Source organism: Diadema setosum, chromosome 10, assembly GCF_964275005.1.
Source record: "Diadema setosum chromosome 10, eeDiaSeto1, whole genome shotgun sequence".
Taxonomy (NCBI): domain Eukaryota; kingdom Metazoa; phylum Echinodermata; class Echinoidea; order Diadematoida; family Diadematidae; genus Diadema; species Diadema setosum.
Genome location: NC_092694.1, coordinates 28055386 through 28082442, shown reverse-complemented (window position 1 = coordinate 28082442; position 27057 = coordinate 28055386). Strand labels below are relative to the sequence as shown.

The 27057-nt window shown below is 37.4% G+C and overlaps 1 protein-coding gene across 1 annotated transcript; it reads left to right on the top strand.

Moving 5' to 3' along the window:
* The first annotated feature begins 1968 nt into the window (after positions 1-1968).
* On the top strand, positions 1969-26697 carry LOC140234516 (adhesion G-protein coupled receptor G2-like). The gene is made up of 11 exons (XM_072314557.1): positions 1969-2062; positions 11657-11929; positions 12661-12764; positions 13583-13723; positions 15185-15376; positions 15723-16115; positions 18914-19084; positions 19885-20006; positions 23340-23632; positions 24241-24307; positions 26088-26697. Exons 1-11 carry the CDS (start codon positions 1969-1971, stop codon positions 26695-26697), a joined length of 2460 nt encoding a protein of 819 aa, XP_072170658.1.
* Positions 26698-27057: the final 360 nt, after the last annotated feature.

Sequence of the window (27057 nt, the reverse complement as noted above, 5' to 3'; positions counted from 1 at the left end):
GGAATTAAAGATAACACTTATAAAATTAATGTTAGCTGAGGTTTGATTAAGATAATAGACAAGGGTCATAACTTTGCCATACATTATTATTATTATTATTATTATTATTATTATCATTATTATTATTATCATCATCATCATCATAATCATCATTATTATCATCATTATCATTAATAATAATATTCTCATTATTATTGTTTATTCGGCATTTTGCAAGACTATACAAGTGAACGATCAAACAACAGACAAACAAACAAAACAAGCGTAATACAATTAGGATACAAGTTGTCTGACTTTCCCTGATGCGCCATCATAAGTTGACGGGATGGAAAAAAATCAAAATCGCTATGGCCCGCGGACGTCTCCAACCAACTTAAAGAACCACATCAAGAAATAGGAAAAACACAGACGAATATTTAATGCAAACAATTTAAAATTCAGAATGCACACAAGGTGAATTATTCGACATACGAACTACAATATCGCAATGCTTTCATGCATCAGAATTTAAGCACTGTCAGAGTACAAAGTACGAATAGATAACACTAGCAAGGCATCCTCTGAATTCTGTCCGAAATACACAATTCAAACAACGTGAAAGACTAAACAAAATTGATAGAAGAAGAAATCGAATAGATTCTCTCCTTAAGTTGAAATCCCTCATCCTCGTTTCACTGTGCATTTTTCGGTTGGAGAAGTCGGTTAAAATCAACGACGCAATTTAGGCCGCTGCACAACACAGTTTGGCAACTGTTTGTTTATTGAGTGAATAAGCTTGAGTTATCAAACTGTTGGTATGCTCATCGAAGTTTGAAATGTCTCGTATCGTTAACCATAATGATAATTAATTAAATTCTACTGCGATGGAAGACAAGATATTTATTGTAATCATGACAGGATAAAATCATTAAAGGTGGAGGTACTTGATACCATTCTGGTATTAAAGTATTATTACAGCAGGGGCTGTAAGACAAAGCCTCAATAACATGGAATGCCTGCATAATATTATTATTGCACAAAATTGCAGACCAAAATGTTAATCGTGTTATTAAGTGACTGTGCATCACAAAGCCAACAAAGAGTCTCACAACTTGATTTCACACGAAGACTCGAGAAAAGATGAAACGGGTCAACCAAGTCAGTCTTAATTTTTTTTCATATTTTCTGAAATAGCTATTTTCTTCTGAATTATTCTCAAGTTTGGGTTCATAAAACGAATAGGAAAGTGTGTTTTCAGCAGTTTTCTACAGCCCCCCCCCCTTTTTTTTAATGACGTGAGTATATGTCCCTCTTCATTTCATAAAAATCCTTTACATACTCTTCACTTTCAACTCTAATAACTTTTGAAAGGATAATGCAACTGCTTTGAAATCTGGCGTTAATCATGGACATACTTGTACATTGCGAACCTCTCAAATAATTCTGTGAGAATACTTAATTGCAAATACTTAACACAAAGATACTTTAAAAACTACTTAGCAAAACAGGAGGAGCTGCATAACTGGTCGTATATTCGACTCACGTATACGACTGTGTTTGCAATTTCGAAACCATTTGCAAGAGAGTGAAGTAACGATGCACGTGAAGTGAGCTATAGGGTACCTATTTATTCAATCTATCAGGAAATGTTTGACATTTTGAGTGACAACAAACGTGACAGCGCGAGTCATTTACAACCACTCACGTTTGCCATTAGGGTTTTATTGAACGAAAGCAACATGTATCAGAGTGAGACCGAGAGTGAACCTCTGCCTTCATCTTGGCCCAGTCTCCTCATCAATGGGGAACTGGCATGGGGAGAGTTTCGTCAAAGAAATGCAGTTAAAAGGCAGCACACGTTTTCGCGACTAGTCAGTAAGATTCTTCCGCCTGATCAACGTGATCATTAGTGAATTTTCTCTTCTTTCTGGTCATGTGCGAGATGTCTCAATTCAATAAGTGTTTGGATACTAGCGGAAGGCTGCCAATATGAAGGCAATATTTTACACCTGCTTCCTCTTCGCAATTTTGGAAATTGACCTCAGCTCAACATTGCATTGTTTGACTAATCGCTGCGTGAAAGGTAAATGAGCATTATCTTTTTATTCTATGTCCCGTTATATAATTTTTGACCATTGAATGCAGCTGCACTCAAACGCTTTTTTCCTTCCTATTTTCTTTTCTGCATGAAAACAACTTAATAATGGTGGGATTTGTCTAGGTATTTGTCTAGGGCTAGTTACGTTATATTCGTCTTCCGTTTTAATTATCATGTAATTTCAGTTTTCATATATATATATATATATATATATATATATATAATATACAAATATTGAAGATCAATGATACATGTATATCTATAATTGTGTGTGTGTGTGTGTGTGTTTTTTTTTGGGGGGGGGGGAGTACACCCTACACACATTGCTTTTTTAGCATTCCTTCCCATCTCCAGCATTTTCAGCTTTTTGTGGAGTTTTCTATTTACATAATCAATGATATACCCATAAATGTCACTTATATTTTCATATCTATATATATATATATATGTGTGTGATGATGCTGATATTTCTACCGCGCGCCTCTGTCATCTAAGTGAAATTATAGTTGAGACAATGTAGATAACAGAAGATGTCGCACTGCCGGTTTCATGCGACATCTTCTGTTATTTACATTGTCTCAACTATATATATATATATTATATATATATATATATATATATATAAAGCATTGATACCTTATGGGAAAAAAGTATTAACATGTCTTCTTTGAGATGAAAAAACAAATGAATATATATATGAAGAGTTTGTTTGCAAAAACCGATAAGTCCATTTTTGAAGATTTTGAAGTACGTTCTTTGTCATAAAGTACAAAATAATACTTTTCAATTATATATTGGTCACTACATATAAAGGTATATTTTTGAAGTTATGGTCAAAAGAAGCAAAAATTTTCTTATTATTCTCCTTATTTTTCTTGACCTTTAATCGCAAATATCTCCATTTGACAAATATGGACTTATCGGTTTTTGCAAACAAACTCTTCATATATATATATATATATATATATATATATACACATATGTATTATATATATATATATATATATATATATATATATGAAGAGTTTGATCGCAAAAACCGATAAGTCCAAAATTTTCAAATGGAGATATTTGCGGTTAAAGGTCAAGAAAAATAAAGACAATAATAAGAAAAGTTTTGATTCTTTTGACCATAACTTTAAAAATGTACCTTTATATGTAGTGACCAATATATCATTTAAAAGGTATTATTTTGTACTTTATGACAGAGACCGTATTTCAAAATCTTCAAAAATGGACTTATCGGTTTTTGCAAACAAACTCTTCATATATATATATATATATATATATATATATAGCATTTATACCTTATGAAAAAAAATTGTATTTACATGTCTTCTTGGAGATGAAAAAAATGAATGAATGAACGGATGAATAATAGAAAAAATGTCAGCTCTTACGTTCACGTTCACGCGTTGTCTATTATGAAATAGACTATGGACAGATGATCCATCACGTAAAAAGAACTTGACAAGCTAAAGCATGTATTACATTTTCAAGTGGACAAACCAAAGGATTGTCACTTCAAGGCCTGTTTCATGAAGAGTTACGATTGATGTTACGCTCGATTTACTGAGCGTAACTTAGCAAATCGAGCGAAAGATTAATCCTGATCATACATTGTAAGTCTGTTTCATAAAGATACTGGCGCTTAATATAAAGCATAGTTTTATAAGTAGTAGATCGAGCGTTCTAATGTTGTCAATCATAAGATAAACCTTAAAGTTAAACTTTAGGAAAGAGAGTCCAGTTTTTCTTCATAAAATCATGTTATGATTTTCCTTCAATGGCACGACTTCACGTTGTCTTTTAAAAAGACCGCAAATGAGACCAAATTCTATTTCTCTTAAATATCAATACGGCCACTAGGATCTCTACCAACTCTACCATTATACCAGCATATTGCGCGTATGTAGAATTTGAGTAGACCTATCATATCCCTATATTATGTGATGTATTCAGCAGAATGTATCCTTCAGAGAAGGTAGTGAACAATGAGATCTCCCAAAGAGATCAATGAAAAGAAGACAAAAGCTACTTTTCAATAGACGGCTATGTGAAAATGTCAAATTTTGCCTGGGTGGATTTTGAACCAGTCTACCGATTAGTCATATCATAGGCAGATAGGGCCTGTGCCCATAGATTAATGATAACAAAATGGTGTATTCACATATCCCTTTTTACGGAAGATTGATAAAACCTAATGCTGTTATTTTAACATCATCTGTTTGTTTTTTTCACGCTGTTGAGAGTACAAGCTTTCCATTGTATAATGATCTGTCCATTTTCATTTCAACAATGGGCCTTCTACACATTGACATTCATCATTTTCGCTAATCGATGCATTCCTTTGCCTGTGTGAAAAGTTTCGCAAAAACATTTCAGACATTCTTCCCTGCTTTGAAATCATGATATCCGCCAGAGCTGCAAAACACAACGCAGCTTTGAAAATTATAAAACAAATGTTCAAAAGAAAATAACTGTTTTAAATCAAAGAAAAGGCATGTGAAGTTGTATGCATCAGTATGTACGAGTCACGGCTCAGATATCTCCATTAGCAAAATGTAGAAACTTCTGGAGAGAAAGGTAACTATTGAGCTAATTGATTATGATTTGTAATCTAATTTTCAATCTTTTCCGCACATTTTCCAGAGTAAAAAGAGACAGCAAGGGAAGCGGACATGTATGTCTCATCACTATTAGGCAAGGTCGTATGAGTGAGCGATGCCGAGCGAGTCTGTAATTTCCAAGCAAAACACACGGAATTAGTCATGTTCTGACGTTTGCTGGCTCTCATCATTGACGTTTATTCAAAGACCTTTCCGCCTGAAAAAGCGCATCAGCCAGATAAGACCCGGATTAGGGAAACAGTTCCTTTGTCATTTAGGATGCATGCAATCATAATTTTCGAGACACCTGTGTGTACTCATTTGAGATCAGCATAGTCAGGTGGCGGCGGATCTCGTACTCTAAAATGGTTGGATAGGTTGAAAGTCCGTTCGTTAAGGCCCTGTCACACCTTTCCGGGTAAGCTACGCGAACTTGCTGCGAGAAGGGATTTTCCAGCACGCAGGAGAATTTTCTGCGGGCGTACAAGAATATTGGCGAGTTCCTTAATTGTGTCTTACTGCTAGACGCGTAATATTTATCTGCAACTTGCATGTATTCCGTGTGAACTGCGTGAGAGCTTTGAAATCAATCCATGTTCAGCTACGAGGGACATACGGGGACTGCGAAGTAGCTGCTGGCAAACCACCGCGACTCATCGGGAACGAGTGTTGAGCATGATCAAGGCCTTGCCACACTTTGTTGGGGAAGCCTTGCGGGTTGACTTGCGGGAAAAAAAAAATGCTACCCGGACCTCGCAGCAGTTGGTCCGCACCTGACAGTACCTAGCGCGTATCTTGCCAAAAGTTTCCCGGAGGTGCGCACGCAAGTCCGATTTACCCGTAGCCGAGTTTTGAGCATGACCAAAACTTTTTTCCAGATGAGTCGCGGGGATGCAGAGATCCACGCAGAACACAAGCAGGAGGAACTTAGCGGCATCACCTCGCAGGCAACTCCCACGCAGGTACTTCGCAGCTGTAAGGCAGGTACTTCGCTGTCCCCGTATGCCGATAATATAATGCCATTCTGCAGGACTTCTGCCATTCCATCAGAGGGATTCCTTCACCAAGTTGTCAGCCCTCACTCACCACCCATGCGCCTAACACGCAGGTCACGCGTAAGTAGAACGTAAGTAGCACGGATCCAGCAGGTAAGACGCGTGCGTAACTTGCCCACATTCTTGTCCGCCTGCAAAAAAATGTCCTGGGTGCTAGAAAATCTCCACACTCAGCAAGCCCGCCTAGCCTGCCCGTACAGGTGTGACAGGGCCTAAACTTGGCTGCAGGTGAAAAGGACTTGCGTGAGCAACTCCGGGTAATTAAGGGGGAGATACGGGTGAGATAGGTACTGTCATGTGCGGGTCATCTGCGGGGAACTCCGGGTAGTAAAAAAATGTTCTTCGTAAGTCGCACGCTAGGCTTGCCCGGAAAGGTGTGACAACAAAGCATGGCAAAGAGATCCCTCTCCCCCTACCCTCGAATGGAAAGATAATTTAACACCTTCTTCCCCATAACTTTTTTTGAGGGGTATGGCACCTTATGGCTAGAAATTTGGGGTCGTCTTTGATCAGCACATCAGTATGAAGGAACAAATAAAAACTGTCTGCAAATCTGCTATGCAGCAATTATGCAGCAGTCAAGTCAGAGGTTTCCTCACAAACTGGTTCATGCATTTGTCACCAGCCGGATAGACTCATGCAACAGCTTGTTGTATGGCCTTCTTCTACCGACATCCACCGCATGCAGAATATTAGATGTTGCAGAACTTCGCAGCCAGGCTTGTCACACGAACTTCTCGTCAACAAAGTATAACCAATACCCTTAAAAAAAATTACACTGGCTACCTGTTGACAAACGCATAATGTTCAAACTTATATTGCTGACCTACAAGGCTCAAGGAAGAAAGTGAAAATAAAGTTTGAATTTGAATTTGAATTTGAAAAAAACACACACACACACACACACACACACACAAAACATAGTTCTTCCCCAACAGACCTGGCAGATTTGCTCAGACAGTATAACCCTCCTCGCAACCTTCGCTCAAGCACCCAAGACCTTCTTCACACAACCAGAACCAATTCGTCATATAACGGGGGCAGATCTTTTGCAGTTGCTGGACCTAATCTTTGGAACAATCTCAAATTTTCAATTTCAATTTTCTCAATTTCAAATTTTGCAAATTTCAAATCCAGTCTTAGAACTCATCTTTTTTTTTTTCGTCTCTTTTGATTAAGATAAACATTCATTACCCCTTTTGTTAATTACTGTATTTACTATGTTGATTGTTATATTTGATAGTCATTGGTTTGTATGCTGTATCTTTGTTATATTTGTTAGTCATTGGTTTGTATGCTATATCTTTGTCTTTATTGTACAGCGCATATAGAGAATCATGTGCTTATAATGCGCTTGATAAATGAAGTATTATTATTACTATCCATGGGCTTCTTGGGGAGTTCCTTTGCGGACGATTGTACTCCTCTTTAAATTGGTTTCTGGTCTTGCCAGCAAACCAACTGACATCGTCCGCCGCCACCGTCTCGCCTGACACATTCGACTTGGATATGACACACGGGATGAGGGTCTGGAAAAACAGAGCGCAGTCATCGCCCGCCTCGCAACATACATAGCAAGACAAAGAGTGTTCAAACCCACGGGGAAGCTATAAGGAAAGCCATGCATTCCATATCAACGAATTCCCCACCACGCTCACAGCGTATATATATATATATATATATATATATATATATATATATATATATATATATATATATATATATAGTATAAACAACTCTTGGACCAGTCTGAAGACTTGGACACATAATGAAAGGATCACGACCCTCAAAGAAAACATGCATGAAGAAAGTTGCATTACACATGAATAGATTTCAAGACACTTGAAAAACTGTATGGATCTTATGAAGTAAGATAGCAGGGAGGTGCTAGAGAAGGAGAGACAACTACTGCTCTCCTTTGAAGCCATGCGCGGCACCGCTGAGAAGTTATACGTTCAACTACAGGTGTTACCCATGTGCTTTGACAAAAGAGAGCATCAGTAATCAGGACTAGACCTCTCGCATCTAAAAATACTTGCTCTTACTGCAATTCACCCTCTCTTTCAATGTGATGGCAACAATGAATTTCTGTACCTTGAATTGGAGCAGCGGATCAAAATGCAGTGTAAAACTCACAATTTCAACAGCAAATAGTTTAAAAACACGCTGGAACACGCTTTAGCGGAGTACTGTATTTGAAAGATCAAAATATCCCTTATTAAAAGATAGAAAATCAACATGCGGAAATGTGTGCATTATAGAAAAATATTAGGATTTTAAGAGAACCTAATTTCCATTTCATTTCGATTTGCGAATTACGAAGAAACTAGAAATACATGTTTATAATATTGCATTCCTTCCTAAAGTGTTCTAATTCAATTCGATTATTTCATCTAAAATTTTGCGGTGAAATAAAGCTTGTAATTCAACGAAAGGTGAAATGCGTTCTTCGTCTCCAAACTTCGTCTTGCAACTAGAGCCGTGCCGAGCATGACTTCATAGCGTAGTGGAATGCTAGACATCCCATTGTAACGCCTTGAACCCAGACATGTGTTTGCATGAATTACGAAGAGTTGCCACTCCATCTCTGTAACACCTCCCTGGTTAAAGGGACTGTACAGTACTGGTTGAGGTGAGGATTCAGGTTCATAACATTCCCAAGTGAGATAATGAGAAACCTCTTATGAAATATGAAAGAACATGTAATTATCATCAGGATTCAACGTTTATTTGATGAAATTTGTTTTTCAAATGGCGAAGGCATACCAAAAAGTGATAATAATACAAGGCGACAAGCCACGCCTTTTATTAGGATCTCTTTGTTTCACCTTGTTTTTGGATATCTCAACCTTTTCAAAAGCGATTTTAGTCAAATAAACTTTTGATACCCCTTAGAAATGCATACTGTTTGACATCTCATAGAGTGGTTTTTTGAATATCTCGCTGAACGTTGAAAGTTAAATCCTCGCCTCAACCAGAGCTGTACAGTCCATTTAAATTTTATTATATTGCAATTGCGTGTTTAACGTGAAAGAGAGGAATTCACCTGAAGTGCTCGACTCTGGATAAGTTTGTTTGTTTTGTTTTTTTTTAATTTTTTTTTATTATTATTATTTTTTTTTTTTGGCTTGGCCTTGTGAAACATGTTTACTTGAGCAAAGTCAAAAACATAAATACAATAACCTATTAAACTATCTACAAACTTACTTTGGTATATGAATTATGTTCCCACGTCATAATAACTGTTGACGAAATATGACTCACAATGCAAAAATCATTTTTTTTACAGACTTTGAAACCATGGTATAAAGATGATTCAATCTATAGAAATACAAGCCATGAAGATACCAAGGAGAGTCAGAAATGGACAATACGAAGATGCTATTACTTATCAGTGATGTAGAATTGTTGTGGACTGAAACTAATTCAGAGAAGCTGAAAGACCGTCCCTGGTGTGTTCCGTTATATAGACTCCACGACGGGAATGCTCACATCTTCCATTCGTTTTGAAATGGCTTGCAGACTGTCGGAGTGTACCCCCCCCCCCCAAAAAAAACAAAACAAAAACAAAAACAAAAACAAAAACAAACAAAACCACCTGTATGTAATATATATATATATATATATATATATATATATATATATATATATATGTATATACTATATATATATATATATGTGACCCTGCACCTCAAAACAAACAAAAAGTCGCCAGACATGAATTTTTAGTTGAGACCATATTCTGAAAGAACAGACTTTAAGCTTTAAAATGATGTATAACTCAAATCAAATGGACTCTCCTAACATATCTAAATATTGGAAAGAAAGCACAAACTCAGGAAAAGTGTGAACTTAGAAAAGAGGCTCTGAAGTACAGTGTCTATTCAAGCGCTTAATCTTTACCAAACCCTGCTGGCTGTGCGATGAATGGGACAAAAAACAGGAAGTAAACCACCAGAGTATCAACAATGAAGGGATTATCAGATTAAACTGAAATTAAGCATGCCTCATTAACACATTCTGCCCATAATTAATGCCAGCTTCCAAAGCAGTAGCACTATCCTTTCAAAAGTTATTAGAGTTGAAAGTGAAGAGTGTGGACAAGTTTTTTTCAGAAATGAAAAAGGGATTCTAAAGACACACCTAATCACACTATTCTACCAAAAATGTTCGGGATAAACTGCTAACAAAGCACACTTTCCTGCCCGTTTTATGATACCAAATTTAAGCATAATGTAAAAGAAGATCCGCTCTTTCAGAAAATATTAAAAAGTCAAGTTTGGCTAGGTTGACCCATTTCATTTATTTTCAGTCCTCACGCAAAATCAGTGTGTGCGACTTTATGTTCGTTTTGAGGTGCACGGTCACATATATATATATATATATATATATATATATGACCGTGCACCACAAAACAAACAAAAAGTCGCACCCCTTGATTATAAGTGAGGACTAAAAAAAAAACAAAGGTGAAATGGGTCAACCAAGTTCAGTTTCTCATATTTTCTGATAGAGCTATCCTTCTACATTATTCTTCAATTTGGTATCATAACATGTATGGGAAAGTGTGTTTTAAGCAGTTTTTCTACAACCTTTTTTTGGGAAGAGTAGAATGATCAGGTTTGACTATATAGAGGCCGCTTTTCATGTCTTGAAATTCTTTGCACACACTTCATTTTCAAGTCTAATAACTTTTGAATAGACAACGTTACTGCTTTGAAAATTAGTATTAATCATGGACGGCATATGCTAATAGAACATGCCTAATTTCAGCTAAATTTGATAAGTCCTTCATTGTTGTTGCTGCGACGATTTACATCCTGTGTTTTGTCCCTTCCATGGCATAGCTAGCACGGCTTGGTAAAGATTAAGCGCTTGAATAGACCGTGTTCTTCAGAGCCTCTTTTCTCAGTTCACACTCAGTTCACAGTGTGTGCTTTCTTTCCAGTATTTAGATAAGTTAGGGGAGTCCATTTGAATTGAGTTATACATCATTTTAAAGCTTAGAGTTTGCTCTTTCAGAGTCTGCCCTTAACTAAAAATCCATGTCTGGCGACTTTTTTGTTGGTTTTGTGGTGCAGGGACACATACTTAGTAATATATTTTGATTGACCATTTGAATCGTGAGTATCGTCAGGAAAAAAAAAATATCGCACAATAAAAAATAAGGATTTTTTGAATTGATTAAAAGTTACATGAAGCAGTGTGTTACAGGACCCAAACGTAAGATTGAATTAACTGCAATAAAAATTGATCTGGCACTCTGTTCAAGCGATGTATAGTCGGAAAACTATGTACGTACACACGGATTACCTAATAATGTAGATTAGACAAAGATTTATTGCTGTAAATACGTTCTTTCTTTAAGCTTAAACTTAACTGTCATTGTTTCTTTTCATTGCTAATGATTATGTCCTCTTGTCCTCTTGTAATGTATGTTACTTGGTGTAGAAATATAAAAAAGTTGTCGATTGCAGGCTGTGAAGAGGAGGTGTGAAGCATGATATGAAACGTTGTGTTTTGATTTGAAAATATGTAATTGATGTGAAAATGGACATAAGCCCTAAAGAACACAAACGAAAGTCTTCCCCCTTCCTTAGTTCAAGGATACTGGTTCGTTTTGTTTCGTTGTTGTTTATTTCTCCATTCTTTTCGACCTGGATATACAGTAAAATTATGAAATATTCAGCTTGTAAAAACGATTTGACATACAAACAATGATACAGGAAGATTACATTTTAAATCGCAGCTATCAACTTTGTCACGTCCAAGATTGAAATGCACACAATACACACATTCATGTTATTTTTTTATATTTATTTTTATTTTTGTTTTTATTTATTTTTTTGTAAAATGAAAATAAATGTGGGGAAACGCCATCAAAACCAGTGTTTGATTGTCTGCCAACTGAACAGATGCTGTCTATGTCGGTTGTTCCCCCGTCCGGTGTTTCGACAACGCGTTTCAAATATCCTCGGAAAACATGACGGGCGGCTCGTGCTACGCCGCCTGCTCCCAGAGTGGACACACTCATTTTGCCCTCCACGGCGGTAAATATTGCTTCTGTGCCTGCCGCAAGCTGTGCTCCAGCGACGACGAAGTGTGGCCAGACGACCAGTGTGGCGTGCCATGTGCCGGAAGTGTCGGCATGTTCTGTGGCGGGCTACAAACAGTGCAAATTTATTACAGTGAGTACGCTCCAATAAAGCTTACAGTTATGTTGCTTGTAACGTGAAACAACATTTATAGCGCGGTTCTTAGGTTTTAGTCTCAGAACACTCTAATAAAGCACAATGATTATTGTCAGTCATGTACACCTGAACTGTAGTCATCGAGATGATAGCTTTGCAACTTGAATAAAGATGATAGCTTGTCCTTCAGAGAAACCGGCATTACCATTATGTTATTAGGCCGTTGTTGTTTTCAAGATGACCGAAAGAAAACCACCATGATTGTTTCTTATCGTTTATGTCTGAATGACAATACACCACGAGAAGAGACGTAGATGGCATATTTGCAAGGTAAACTGCATTCCTTAGTGTACAGTTCTATAATGTGCGTGGTTTCTATTTCTTTGTATCAAACAACACATTGACTAAAAGAGCTTTCAGAGCTTATCTAAACGTTGAGATGACTGGATCCTGATATCAGGTAGGTGCAACAAATTCGATATCAAACGGTGTCCGATCTATTAAATCGAATTGCCGGTAATCTTGCTTGTTATGAAAATACTCAGTTATCCCATCAATACTATCAACACACAAACACATGTACATAACTAACTTATGTGTCTACGTCATGACATCTCAAACCATTTTTTTTTTTTGTGACGTAGAAAACACGTTAGTTAGTATTGTAAGTAATTTTGTCTATCAAAACGTCTCTTATTTCAATTTCAATTTCAATTCTTTTGTCGCAGTTCTACCGGATTGTGATACAATGAGCTGTTCGTGTGAGATGTCTGCCAAAATTCCAGGGCAAACAAATCAATACACGAGCGAACAACTCTCCAATATCGAACAGGTGACCAGAACTCTCTCATTTGGTTGTTTGTTTGTATGTATGTTTGCTTTAAAAAAATAGGTCCATTTTATTGTTGTAGGAGAAATTACTGAAGAGTTATATTACATAGTTGCCAGCACTTTAATCCTCCTTCCTTTCACGTGTCTTTGCACATCTCTCCTGCGAAGTGGATTGATAGGACATTAATTACCACAGTGATACTTCCATAAATCAGGGACGCTTGCAGCTATCTCTGTGGCGAAATACAGCCAGATGAATTGGTGGCGGAGTCATGTATTTTTCAAAGCGAAAGGCCCCTCGAACTATTAAAATCATTCCTTACTGTCTGCGCCATAATAAATTGGTACTCAAAGATATTCGTTAAATTGTAACTACAACCAGCAATGATGATAAGTAATTAGATAATCAGAACGCACTGTAGAAGTCTATATTCACGAAATGTGCCCTTAGAAAATCATGTCATTACCACTTTACAGTAATTTGATTCAGAAATGTCTGTGTGTGTGTGTGTGTGTGTGTGTGCGTGTGTGCGTGTGTGCGTGTGTGTGTGTGTGTGTTGAAATTAATCACGAAACAAAACAAAACAAACATGTTAAGAGTATGGGGAGACTTGCCGGGCGAAGAAATTATCACAATTTTAAACTTAACGCTTTGCAGTTTCATTAGCATTTTATAGTCACTCGAGTTCACATCCAGTAGATTTTCACCTTTATTCGAAACCGTACAGTTTAACATAAACACATGTATATCTGGATGCAATATCATAGCCATGGAGAGGGTAAACGAAATGAAAGAATCTTTGTGTTTCTGTTGTGCAGATTCCAGTTACAACATCTAATGTCGACAGAGTTTTGTCAACTGTCAAAGCGCTCACCGGAAATGGCGTCGATTCTCAGGCTCTGACGTCAGCTTCAAACATCCTTGAGAAAGTAACCGAGCAACATTATGACGAATTGGAGGTTTGTATATCCATCATTTTTAATTGATTGTACACTATCTAATCATTACATTTTATTGTCAATCTTCTTTTCTTTCAAGTAGTAGTAGTCACTGAAACTTTAACAGTGTATGTAAACACTTATTCCTCTCTTGTGTGTAGATTTCACTATTCCTCCAATCCTTCCGTATTGTCGTTACATTAATTATCTTCCACCCCAAGTTTGCCAATAAAATAATTCTGACATGGAGGCATCGCACTGCGGGAAAGTCAAAGCAAACCAGCGCCATAGTTAACAATGACTTTCTGTATCTCTTGTAGAAAATGATATACCCTTAAAAATACCACTCACCAACTTTTTTTTTATTGAAATTGTGTCTGTGGGTTTGCATAATAATATGTTTTATATGAAAGTCAAACATGTTTTAGAACTAAGTACGATTCGAGTGTGTCAAGTTTATGTACGTTTTTTGGTTGTTTTTTTCCTGAAATGAAGGTCTATCAATTTACAAAGATAATAATGTCCACAAAAAAGTGTCTAAAAATTAATGCAAAATGTGCAAGATCATTAGCATACACTGTCATAGATTAAGAGGTGACGCAATTTTATTTTGGAATAATTGTTTAAATCACTGTAAATGTTATCATCAGCCTAACTTCCGGACTTTAGGCCTCATTTTAATCCAAACTTGGCTTTTGGAATAAGAGTCGATTACTCATCCCCAAGTTTTAGTTTAACAACTAATTTCATTTAGAATTTTCTTGTAAAACTATTTCATTCTAAGACTTTTTCAATTAGATCATAACTGGGGTTCTTATTATACATTTTCTGCAATTAGCAATCTTATAACATTCATAAAAGAATATGAAAAACACGGGGGCAGAAATGGACAGTTCGGTTTCTTGAAGCACTGACGAATACCTTCATTTCAATCACAGAACACTTTTAAATTCAATTAAAGGGGATGGCTGGTAACTGATCAGTGGGAATGCTGGAAATGATTGTTCCAATCCTTGTGAGATTCATTTAAGAGTGCATTATGTATCTATTGTTGTGTGAAAATTATTTGCTTCAGAACGGTCTCATATTCAAGTAATGTGCAGTTTAATGTTTACTGGTTATCAGCGTGCCTGGTCAGTGACGGGGCATCAATCTGCACATTATTTGAATATGAGACCGTTCTGAAGCAAATGATTTTCACACAACAGTAGATATATAATGTATTCTTGAATGGATCCCACAAGAATTGGAACAATCATCCCCCAGCATTCCCGCTGATTTCCACTTATCGGTTACTAGACATCCCCTTTAAATAAAGGCACTTAATAGTGTCTGTGAGCTGCTATATTGTTTGTGTGTGTGTGTGTGTGTGTGTGTGTGATGGTGAAAGTTGCAATACCACAATAAAAATACATCTTTCACTGCATACCTTATTGATTTTTATGCACCACTTCCTTCGATCCCCCGCCCCCTCCCAAACAGACTCCTGAGATAACAAAGACTGTAGTTGAAGTAATCAGCAACCTCTTGAACTCTGCACCGGACGAGCTAAGTACGAGCCAGGTTGAGACAGGTGCAGGGAGTAAGGTCATGAAGTCCTTGGAAACACAACTCGAGCGCATCGAACTGACAGAAGAACCGTTCACAGTTATCAAACCAAATGTGGCAGTTCAGGTAAGAGACGATATTCGATATTCGAACCACAGTTGGCATTACATATGCAACACACAAGCAAGACAAATTACTGAGACAGAGAAAAGACCAAAAAACAAACAAACAATCAAAACAATATAATAAAAAAAAAACAATACAATAAAAATACGCAACTTTTGTTTCAAAGGCTTGTTTCATTTACTGTACGACTGATATTCACTTTGAGTGTATGATATAATTTATTGTTTGCAATTCCCAATCCCTTGGAGCTCCTGCCTAGTTGAAATATAACCAGTAGAATATCCTGGAAAAAAAAAATCACTGAAGAATTAAGGCTTAGTTAGACTGGTATTATCTGTCTGACCAGGTTCAAAGCATTCCCAAAGACTCGCTGAAAAATGGATTGACGTTCGTGTCCAGTGGAGAAGGGGTCGTTAATGACGTCAACGTGTATCAAACAGCTAACGTTTCGCCGAAGTCGCAAGCCAAATCTTCCGTCAGCGTTCTCTCGACGAGCGGTCGTCCTGACGTCGACCCTGGGTCTGCAGCCGAGCTCCGCGTATCCTTCGCCGTCATCAACAATCCGGCCCTGTTAAGTCCTGCCGGAGGCGACGACGACGACGACGATGAGGACTCGATTGACAGCAATGTCGACTTGAATTTTCGCCCGAACTCTCAAGTCCTTTCCGTTACTCTGTTTGGTCTGAATCAGTCGAGTCATCTTCCGCTCGAAGTCATGAGTGTCTTCAAACCACTTCAGGTCAGTCAATCCTTTTTAAAGGGATGGTACACTATTGGTGGAGATGAGAATCGGGCTTTTAACTTTTCGTGAGATACCAAGAAAACACTTATGAAATAGTACAGAGCACAACATTTTAAGAGGAATTCAAAGTTTATTTGATAGAAATCGGGTTTGGCATGACTGAAACATCCAAAAACAAAGTTAAATAAAGCGATCGTAAAAAAAGTGTGGGTCCCACACTTATTAGAATCGCTCTGTTTCGGATATCTCAGCCATTTCAAAACCACTTTTCATCAAACAAACGTTGAATTCCTCATGGAATTACATGTTTTTTCATATTCCCTAAGAGGTTTCTCATTATCTCACCAAAAATGTTAAAAACCTGAAATTAGGTCTCAACCAAAACTATATGACTTCTTTCACCTTGATGTTATTTCTTGGATATACTTTGTTTGTTTGTTCACTGTTGCTGTGATATAATATATGCACAAGAAGAGTTTGAATTGAAAAAGAGATAAACGCCATTTTCATTTTTTTTTGTCAACCTGAGGTCATCATCACTACTATATACGGAAAAAAAATTGAGAAGGAATATCATCTTGTGAAGACGTCATTGTCAAGATTATAAATCATATCTCAAATTGATACACATCGATACATCTTAGTTGTCCTTGAAAGTCTTTGTGTGTGCCTTTGAAATATATATATATATATATATATATATATATATTTATTTATTTATAAGATACACACAAAGACTTTCAAGGACAACTAAGATATATGAATATATATATATATATATATACACGTTTTATTTCTTTTAGATTAAATCATTATGTACGCAGTAACTGGTTGACGACAGCTCTCTACCGGATTGTGTATCATAACCTCTGCGGTCGCGCTTGCTGTGCAGTGGCTGCTCTCTCGAATCCCCATGCATTCATGAATGCTGTCGTATATCCAAAAGACGACTGTCTTTACGGGACCACAATGTGGCGTTGTGAATTACTAGTACATGTGAATCATGCTTGAAATCATTTTTTTTTTTCATTCAAGAAACTAGCCATTATTTTGTGACACTCACTACTGCAGTTCCCATCTAAATTGACGTTCTATTTATTGTCAGACATGCGTTATAAAGCTCTCTAAAGTATCATACTGACCGATAGTTAAATCAAGATACTTTGAACCAGAGTTTTACTCTGTGGAATGCACCTAAAGCAGGTACTTATTATCTTTAAGGGATTTGCTAGCGAATAAGAATGTCGCTACCGATCGTAATGGGCGAGAGAGAGAGGAAAATGACATGTCTATACTTGAAATTTTTTTTGAATAGATGTTGATACACCAGATGTCACTCCTAGCTCAAGCCTACTCACATAAGGTCAAAACAAAGCTAAAGGCTCATGTTGCGTAAACGAGGAAAACAAATACGGTAAAGACTAAGCAGAACAGAGAGAGACAGTTTTGAAAATATCCTCATCACCATATAAGTGATTATGGATGATTTGTTTTCCTTCGAAAGCTAAACTCAAATATTAGGTGGCCGATGAGTCATTCAGCGCTACTGTCCTAGTTCAAATGTGGGCTGGACCATTTATTGCTTGATGTTATCGGTTAACAATTTGTCAAACAAGAAAAGAAAAAAAAGGCATTCCCCAAACGAAACTATAAACTATTTCTGTAATAGGGATTTGCTAGCGAATAAGAATGTCGCTACCGATCGTAATGGGCGAGAGAGAGGAAAATGACATGTCTATACTTGAAATTTTTTGAATAGATGTTAATACACCAGATGTCACTCCTAGCTCAAGCCTACCCACATGACGTCAAAACAAAGCTAAAGGCTCATGTTGCGTAAACGAGGAAAACAAATACGGTAAAGACTAAGCAGAACAGAGAGAGACAGTTTTGAAAATATCCTCAACACCATATAAGTGATTATGGATGATTTGTTTTCCTTCGAAAGCTAAACTCAAATATTAGGTGGCCGATGAGTCATTCAGCGCTACTGTCCTAGTTCAAATGTGGGCTGGACCATTTATTGCTTGATGTTATCGGTTAACAATTTGTCAAACAAGAAAAGAAAAAAAAAGGCATTCCCCAAACGAAACTATAAACTATTTCTGTAATAGTATGGCTATCGATTCCATCATGTCCCCTAATAACGGCTTTCACCTTCAAAGGGATTCATGCAATAAAATGACACTTTATATTCCATGGCAGACAACACCCATTCATAGAATAAAGTGTAATTTGTCGTCATAGTGAAGTTTATGAAAAGAGTATTCAGGTAAAACGAAAGATTAAATTTGTGTGTGTGCGTGTGTGTGTGTGTGTGTGTGTGTGGTTGTGTGTGTGGTTGTGTGTATGTGTAAAAATCACTGACCAATTTAGGAAGTTGTAGGTTTCGCATATTTTCACGAAAATAATGATATCAGTAGGAACCATAAATATGTGCAAAGTAGATGGGTGATGACGTCATGTCCTGGCAAGTCTCCCATTGATCTGCACTCAAAGTTTTAGCGGCTCTTGTTTGTGTGTATGTGTGTGTATGTGCGTGTGTATGTGAGTTTTGACGTTGCACCAGATAAAAAGAACCGCAAAACCAAAGTTTGTCGTTCGAGAAAAGAAAAATTTCAGAGTGACAAAGAGAGAGAGAGACAGACAGACAGACAGAAAAAAAAAAGACAGACAGGAAGACAGAGATGTGGACGGAAGGAGACGGAGACATAGACCTGGACACGAAGATATCAGTAAGCATCAAAGCGTAGTAGTTATCGTATCATCTGCTTTAATACATCTTTACGCACAAGGTATCGGATGAGCTAACGATCATCAGTGATCCTATCTGTGTCTTCTGGGACTTCGACGCCGAGAATGGGAGGGGAGCCTGGTCCGAAGACGGCTGCTGGTTGGTATCGGTCAGAATCGATAACCTCGTGGGATGCAGATGCAACCACACCACAAACTTTGCCGTTCTAATGGTAGGTTGTTTGTTTGTTTGTTTGTTTGTTTTATAGAACATGGTCGTTTTAGACTCATGTGTACTACCGCCAATGCTTAATATTGATTGCAGATGACAACACTGTATTATGGCTCCAATTACATGGATCGCTAGTGTATTCGAACATAATGTATTCAGAGAATAGTATACATAATTATGATGTTATAATGTTGTTCATACATTGTATGAATATCGCATTCCATGAGGCTGTTTTCAATTTCGCAAACTTTGCAAACTTATAACTGAGAACAACAATCATCAATCCAGTTTGTTTGTTTTGACATGAACAAAACATAATTACGACTTTGTAATTATATCGAGCGCACTATTTTCATCGAAAACATTGACGTAGCAGTACAAGTAACTTTTCATTTTCTGATAAAGTTACAAAATAATCACGGACACAATTTTACCAAACATGTACAAGAAAAGCTGTAACAGTAAAAAAAAAATGCTTTGCTGTTAACTTTACAAGAGAGAGATATATATTTTTTAAAGCGTGCTCAAAGGTTTGCGTTGTCTGCCTCCTTCAGTTCTTTCTTCAAAGGAAATATTGATTTTATAGTACTAGGGTTACCAGCGTTTGGATTTCTTTACTAGTGCAGACTCGTCATATATGCCACAGTGATTACGGGAACAAGCTGTCAAAATTGTATCAACTCAACTACTCGAACAATAATCTTCACCGCAAAAGGTTAGTCCGATTTCCATCCATATGACCGCCAAAGTTCTTTATTATTTACTCAATTCTGTTCCGTTTCTTTTCCCCCTTTCCATCAGAATTTCCAGAAAGTTGAGATGTCTAGTCACACGGAAAATGTCCTTGAAATTCTGAGCTACAGTGGCTGTGCATTATCAATCGCAAGTCTCCTCCTCACCATAGTCACGTACAGCTTTTCAAAGTGAGTACAGCAGGACCTCGATTATCCGGCCATCGATTATCCGGATTCTCTGTAATCCGGAAGTCGACTATTAAACTGAAATTGTTTTTAATGTTTTTCTGTATTTTAAAGGGGATGGCTAGTACCTAATCAGTGGGAATCGGTGGGAATGCTGGGGGATGATTGTTCCAATCCTTGTGGATTAATTTAAGAGTACATTATATATGTATTGTTGTGTGAAAATTATTTGCTTCAGAATGGTCTCATATTCAAGTAATGTGCAGTTCAATATTTCCAGGTTAGCATGCCTGTACAGTGACGGTGCAATCGTTAACAGCCCTAAATTAACGATCGCCCCGACACTGTACATTCATGCTAACCTGGAAACATTGAACTGCACATTACTTGCATATGAGACCATTCTGAAGCAAATGATTTTCACACAACAATTTTTATGTGACCGTGCACCACAAAACGAACAAAAAGTCGCACCCCTTCATTTAACGTGAGGACTCAAGAAAGGTGAAAACAGGTCAACCAAGTCAATTTTAAGTTTTCCATATTTTCTGAAAGAGTTATTCGTCTTCTACATTATTCTTGAGTTTGGGATCATAAAATGATTTGGAAAGTGTATTTTCAGTAGTTTTTCTACAATCCTTTTTTTTTTGTAGAGAAGTAAGATCAGGTATGTCTTAGAGGCCCCTTTTCTTTTCTTGATAACATTTTGCAAACTCTTCACTTTCAAGTCTGATAACTTTTGAAAGGATAACACTACTGCTTTGAAAGTTGGCAGTAATCATGGGCAGAATGTTTAAATAGAGCGTGCTAAATTTCAATTTAATTTGATAATGCCTTCATTGTTGTTGCTCCAGTGGTTTACATCCAGTTTTTTGTCCCATTCATCGCACAGCTACCACGGTTTGGTAAAGATTAAACGCTTGAATGAACAGATAGATCCTGTATTTCAGAGCCTCTTTTCTCGGTTCGCACTTTTTTAGAGTGTGTGCTTTCTTTCAAATATTAAGATTAGGATTAGGAGTGTCCATTTGAATTGAGTGATACATCATTTTAATGCTTAGAGTCTGCCCTTTTAGAATCTGTCCTAAACTAAAAAGCCATGTCTGGCTACTTTTTGTTTGTTTTGTGGTGCAGGGTCACATATAATGTACTCTTAAATGAATCCACAAGGATTGGAACAATCATCCCCCAGCATTCCCACTGTTTCCCACTGATCAGGTACTAGCCATCCTCTTTAAGTGCCAAAATCTACTCAACACAAACACACGTTCAACCATTATCGTGTGAATACACGACGGGACAGATTCCGTTCCTCCCAGTAGACTGTAGCTTTTAAGTCAGTTCGTGAGACAATGACAATGACTGGTACCGCGCGTGTCACTGGCACTGAGTGCACAGCAGTGGTATAAGTTACAATGCAGTGGGAGTATTCGACGAGTCGCACTCTCGATCTCATTGTCGGTCAATATCAATCAAGCTAACAGTATGTGAATTGAAATGAAGGGATTTTTTTTTTTTTTTTTACTTTAGTCCTATATTTCATGTTATTTCCCTTTCACATCAAGTATGAAACATGACAATGCCATGCAGATAACCATACATTGTAATGAGTATATCGGTAATAACGTGTGTATAGCTGGGCATGCAAGAAAGTGCTGTATTTGAACATGTCTCCGGTCAACTTGATTGTCATCCGGAGGCCTGCTCACTCCACCGGTCCCGACGTGGCCGAATAATCGAGGTCCTACTCTGAACACTGCTCACTTCTCATTCTCTACAAAGATCCCATGTGCAGAACGAATCCGTTTTATAAGTTTGGTTTATAGTTGGGAATCATGGCCGACCCGTCCCATGCGTTATTTCCTAAGCTTTGCGCATGCTATGACTGCCGTTTGACACCCACTAACGCCACGCTGAGATGTAAGAACACGCCGATCTCTTATCGATGACTCATCGCGGCTGACTTAGGGGCATAATTTACCATTTGCAGATGAAACAAAAACCCAGCATTAGTGCTTCAAAGTAGTTCTAAAATGTAAGTTAGCTATAGAAACAACCAATGTAAAAATTTGAATCAGTGTATTTTGTATTGTTAATATAGAAAATGTGAACAATAGTTATAGTAAAAATGTCTCCAGATTAAACCATCTACAGAACATGGTTTATTGAGAAAAACAGAGATATATTATGTTCTAGGCTTTATTGCGAGAAACTTGTATGGTAGGATGTTTTGTGATACAACTGACCTACGCATATGCATCAGATGTGATATCGTGAAACAATTTTAAATCACTGCTCCCAAACGAAAACAAGAGCTGTAATGACTTCTTTAACATGTTAGTGAGAGAGTCATCACTTCGAAGACAAAGATATAGCTAATCTTGTTTATCGGCCCATGCAAAGTTGTGGATTTCAGGGATTCGGGATATTCATACTATAAACTTTCTTGAAGTGTAATATTCCTTCCATGGTGTCTGTGATGAATGAATCAATTGATTAAAAAAATATTTACACGAAGAGAAATATTGTTGAAAGAGGAATTTGAATTCAGTAGTTCCATTATACGTTTCCTCCAAACAGTGAAAGCATTGGTGAATTATGCAAATTAATTGATGTGATAGCGTCATTACCCCATGTATGATTTGCATGTGCAGTAAGTGGCATGATATGTAAACCTTGTAAGATAATTTTTTTTATGGAAAAAGGGGTCCTTGTTTTTCGAGTATATGAAAGAAAAGCTATAAGCATTCTCGCTTTAAAGATTTCAATATTCTCTCATTAATTGTAGTTTTATAGAAACTGACGGGTGACTTGTGTTATTGCGGCGACGCCTGTTTTAATTCCAGCTGATTTCTTCTTTTTTTTTTCTATTCCAGTTGATTTTTTTCGACCATCACATCTGATCTATAAGAAACTTGTGTCATTGTTTGTCCAGTTTGACTATGTTTCTAGCCCCGTTGAAGAAGGACTGATTTTGCTACAACACGCATAGACACCTGCCCGAGTATACTCGGGACTCGTCCTCAACTGGTTAGCCAAATCAGATATAGTGATGCAAATTTGCATTTCAAATTCAGCCCACTAGAAGTTACGTCTGATGGTTAAAACATATCTTACCGAAGTGTTGGAGTTCAAGTAAAGTCATGATAGTTCATTAAGAAGTCATTGAGTTCTACGGCTCGTCACTAACATTAATGTCGCCAGGCTCATACCCAATCAGAGGAACTATGTATCAGCCCTCTCCTTAAAATAGTTCGTTGAATTCCTGACTCATCTGCTCTTAGTAATAATACAAATATGTACTATGTCTATTTTATTTTTTTTTTGTTTTTTCAGGAAATTGCGTCAAAAGCAGCCGAATCAAATTTTGATCTGCCTTGCTGTATCTCTCACGTGTCTCTATGTGACATTCATCATCGTCGCAACGTTATTCAGTCGCCCGAAAGACGGCGAGATTTCCAAAGGCCCGAGTATTGGTTGCTACGTGGTTGCTGGCTTGCTGCACTATTTCACTTTGGCTAGCTTAACCTGGATGGGCGTAGAGGGCGTTCACCTGTATCTCCTCTTCGTTCGAGTTGTCAACTTTCAGATTCCGGGTTTCATGCCGAGGGCGATTTCCGTTGCGTGGGGTAATGCGTTTACGTTAAGACACGTAAATCCAAGAGTTTGGACAAAGAGCCATACTATCAATTCATGAAATTTTGAATTAATGCTGTCAAATAAAAGATTAATTGCAACTTAACAAATTATTGCAAAAGGGCGCTTATCCATTAATATAAAAGGCATGATAGAGGCATACTAAATTTTTCGCACGAGATATATAGGCCTTCATTATAAGTGTTTATTCTACAATACTTAAGTTTTCACATCTATGCATTTCAGGTGAAAAATGTTATTATCATGCCTATTCATATTTTTTGGCTGGTTTCTTCTTCATCCTTTCAACATTCTTACTTGAAAATAACCACTTTGTATTCGAAGTCATGGGAAAATATGGGAATGTGTTACAAAGAACCCTTATGTATCCCCCCCCCCCCCCCATTGCCGCGTTTCGATTGTTGCATGGCAAGGTTAGCGAAATCAAATACATTTTAATACAATGGATTAAATCTCTCTCCCTCATTTTCTATCCCAAATCTCTGTCTTCGCTCCTTCTTCTTATCTACGTTTTCCCACCCTTCTCCCCTCCTTTTATTTTTTCTCTCTCTGTCTGTGCTATCAATTGTGTATATGCCAGGTATCCCCGTTTTAGTCGTTGTGACAACAGGAGCTGTAACTAGGGAAGATTACGTAGACGAAGAAGTGTAAGTCGATCATGGAGGTGTGACCCTCTCTAACACATCCTTGTTTTCTTTTTCTTGAAGAGGAAATCCACCAAAAAAGGTTCAAGGGCAAAATGGGACGCCGATGGTATGAACTGTTTTTAACCTAACTACACGAGAACAAACAGATCCTTTGTTTTTTTTTTACCATAAAATACTAAAAATAAAAGATTTGTATGGGTTTCAACTTGGTCAGTTCATGTTTAATTATAACAGCAACTTTTTACCCAAAATATTTCACGACTCTTTTCATCGAAACAGTCATGTACATAACTATCCTACGCGACGATCCAACGAATTCCATCTTCCATTCATGAGAACCGTACATGCCCAAAATACATTTCTGTATACTGGACCCAGACTTTGGAATAATCTAGATAATAGCTTAAAAGACTCACCCTCATTCCTCACATTTAAATACAACTTCAGAAAACATTTGTTATCTACTTATAATTCTAGATAATCTGAATTAATTGTTTTAATTTATGCTTGAGGTTTCACCTGTCCTGATGTCGCAGCACTTGGCGTGTTCTGTATGCAGACCTCTCTTCTCTCTTTATTCTTCTTTCCTCTTCCTTCCTGTCTTTGTTCCTCGTAGACTTGTATTGTCACCGTCTTCTCTCTTCTCGGTACTGTCTCGCGTCGTATATGTGTGTGGGTAACTGAATGTCTGTACGAGTGTGTCGTCCTTCTTATATTTTCCCGGTACACCAGTTCAATGAACACCGTCTGGGCATTAGCATTGATACTTATTTCCTATTATTGTCGAAGCCAGCGTATAGCTATATTTTTTACAAACGACTTAAGTAATCTATATTTAATATAAATGCTGTAAGAAAATAATAAAACAAACTTGAATAATATACTGCTTACTCATCAATTATCTAGGGATCCACGTCCTACAAGCTTAGCTTTTTTGTGGATCGCTATTTTCCAAAATTGAAGTTATTTTCTGAAAGCTCGCGAAGTATACATGTATACGCATCGTTCCTTCTGATTATTGTACATATGTTGATGTATATAATTTATTTCGTATATTACATGAACCTTTTGTAAAAGTGTAGACAATATCATTTTATGATATGTATACTTTGCATTACGTTTTGATTTTCTTTGATTGGAAATAAACTATGATTGAATTTTCAATCTGGGAAGGAATCACCTAAAATTGTTGATTGTAGTCGGTCTGCATTCGTATTAGCATCTATGTTTCGTTTTGTATTGTATTGTTTTGTTTTGTTTTGTTTTGCTTTGCTTGTTTTGTTTTTGTTTTCTTTTGTTTTTTTTTTCTTTTTTGTTTGATTGCTGTAGCCTAGATTACGAAAGAATTTCACCCCTTCCAAATTTCAAAAGCCCTTTTCGACAAAACCTGAATTGGCACGATGTTAAACATCCTTATGAGGGCGCCTGACTGAAATTAGTTGCGTATCTCCAACCGGCAAGATATAACGTAAGATTAAAACGTCAAACGCGATTTAATGGTTGTTGTGGATGATGTTTGTGTGCTTGTTTGCATCTTACAATTAAGACAGAATTGGCTATGTTGATTATTGATATCGCTCCCTTTGCATGCTTAAGAAATAAACTTATTGCAAAATTACGTTAATTAAAACAAAATCCTCTTAAAACATGTAATGGTTTTGTCGTGATTACGGAAATTATCATACTCCCATGAATGTAAATACACATTATGTGGAGGTAATTGATCGCTTGCTGGACTTTCTGCATATCAAAGTTGCCCTTTCTTTACTCCATGTCACAGTTGCTTCCTCAATAAATGGCTCAAGATTGCAAGCTTGCTGATTCCCGGAGGGATCATTCTCCTGGTCAACTGTATCATCTTTGCCGCCGTGTTGGTGCGACTCCGACGAAACGAGATAGCGAAGAAAGCCCGCCAAGGGAACAACACACAGGGGCTGGTGAGGAGGCTGCAAAACGCTATATGCCTACTTCTTCTTCTTGGCCTTCCCTGGAGCATCGGTGGATTTTTCTTCATAAGGAAGTCCAACGTCTTCTTCCAAATGCTCTTCATCGCCTTGAACTCCTTCCAAGGCTTCTTCATCTTCGTTCTGCATTGTCTCCGCCAGCCCGCTGTCAGGGAGGAGCTCATCGGATGCTGTGGCTCCTGTGTACCCGTTTATCAGCCGGCCACTACCCGTACTCCAAAGGCACAGCAGACAGCAACATCCAATGACGCTGCGGGGGGCACTTCCTCGAATGTCAAAGAACCCGAACCAACGACAATTGCGACGATAGATAACTCGGAACCTCCCGTAGTTCAATACGAAACCATAGATGGTCAGGTTCTTCAAAAGAAAGCTCGAAAAAAGAGAGGCACTCTGAAAAAGAAAGGGTTTTCGTATTTCTGGTGAAGTCATGTTGGTACTGCTTTTACGTCTGAATATCACGCGCGATTTTATATGAATTAATAAATAAATGAAATAAATACATAAACTAGAGAAGCACTCTGAGAGCGCAGACCTCCGCCAAGCATGCAGCTCATTACCACCACCGATCTTGTTCTTCCGTCGAGATATCAGAGATTTCCACCCATACGTACTTATAGTTATAGCATTATGTGCTTAAAGCCGCCCAATTCCCAATAAAATGTGACCGTGCATCATAAAAAACAAACAAACAAAAAGTCGCCAGACATGAAATTTTAGTTAAGAGCATATTCTAAAAGAGCAGACTTTAAGCTTTAAAATGATGTATAACTCAAATCAAATGGA

Excerpts from the sequence above, each read along its gene's own strand:
- LOC140234516 (XM_072314557.1), top strand. The coding sequence starts at position 1,969 with ATGAAGGCAATATTTTACACCTGCTTCCTCTTCGCAATTTTGGAAATT. Across the intron at positions 13,724-15,184 it reads AACATTATGACGAATTGGAG|ACTCCTGAGATAACAAAGAC; the intron begins GTTTGTATATCC and ends CCTCCCAAACAG. Across the intron at positions 15,377-15,722 it reads AACCAAATGTGGCAGTTCAG|GTTCAAAGCATTCCCAAAGA; the intron begins GTAAGAGACGAT and ends CTGTCTGACCAG.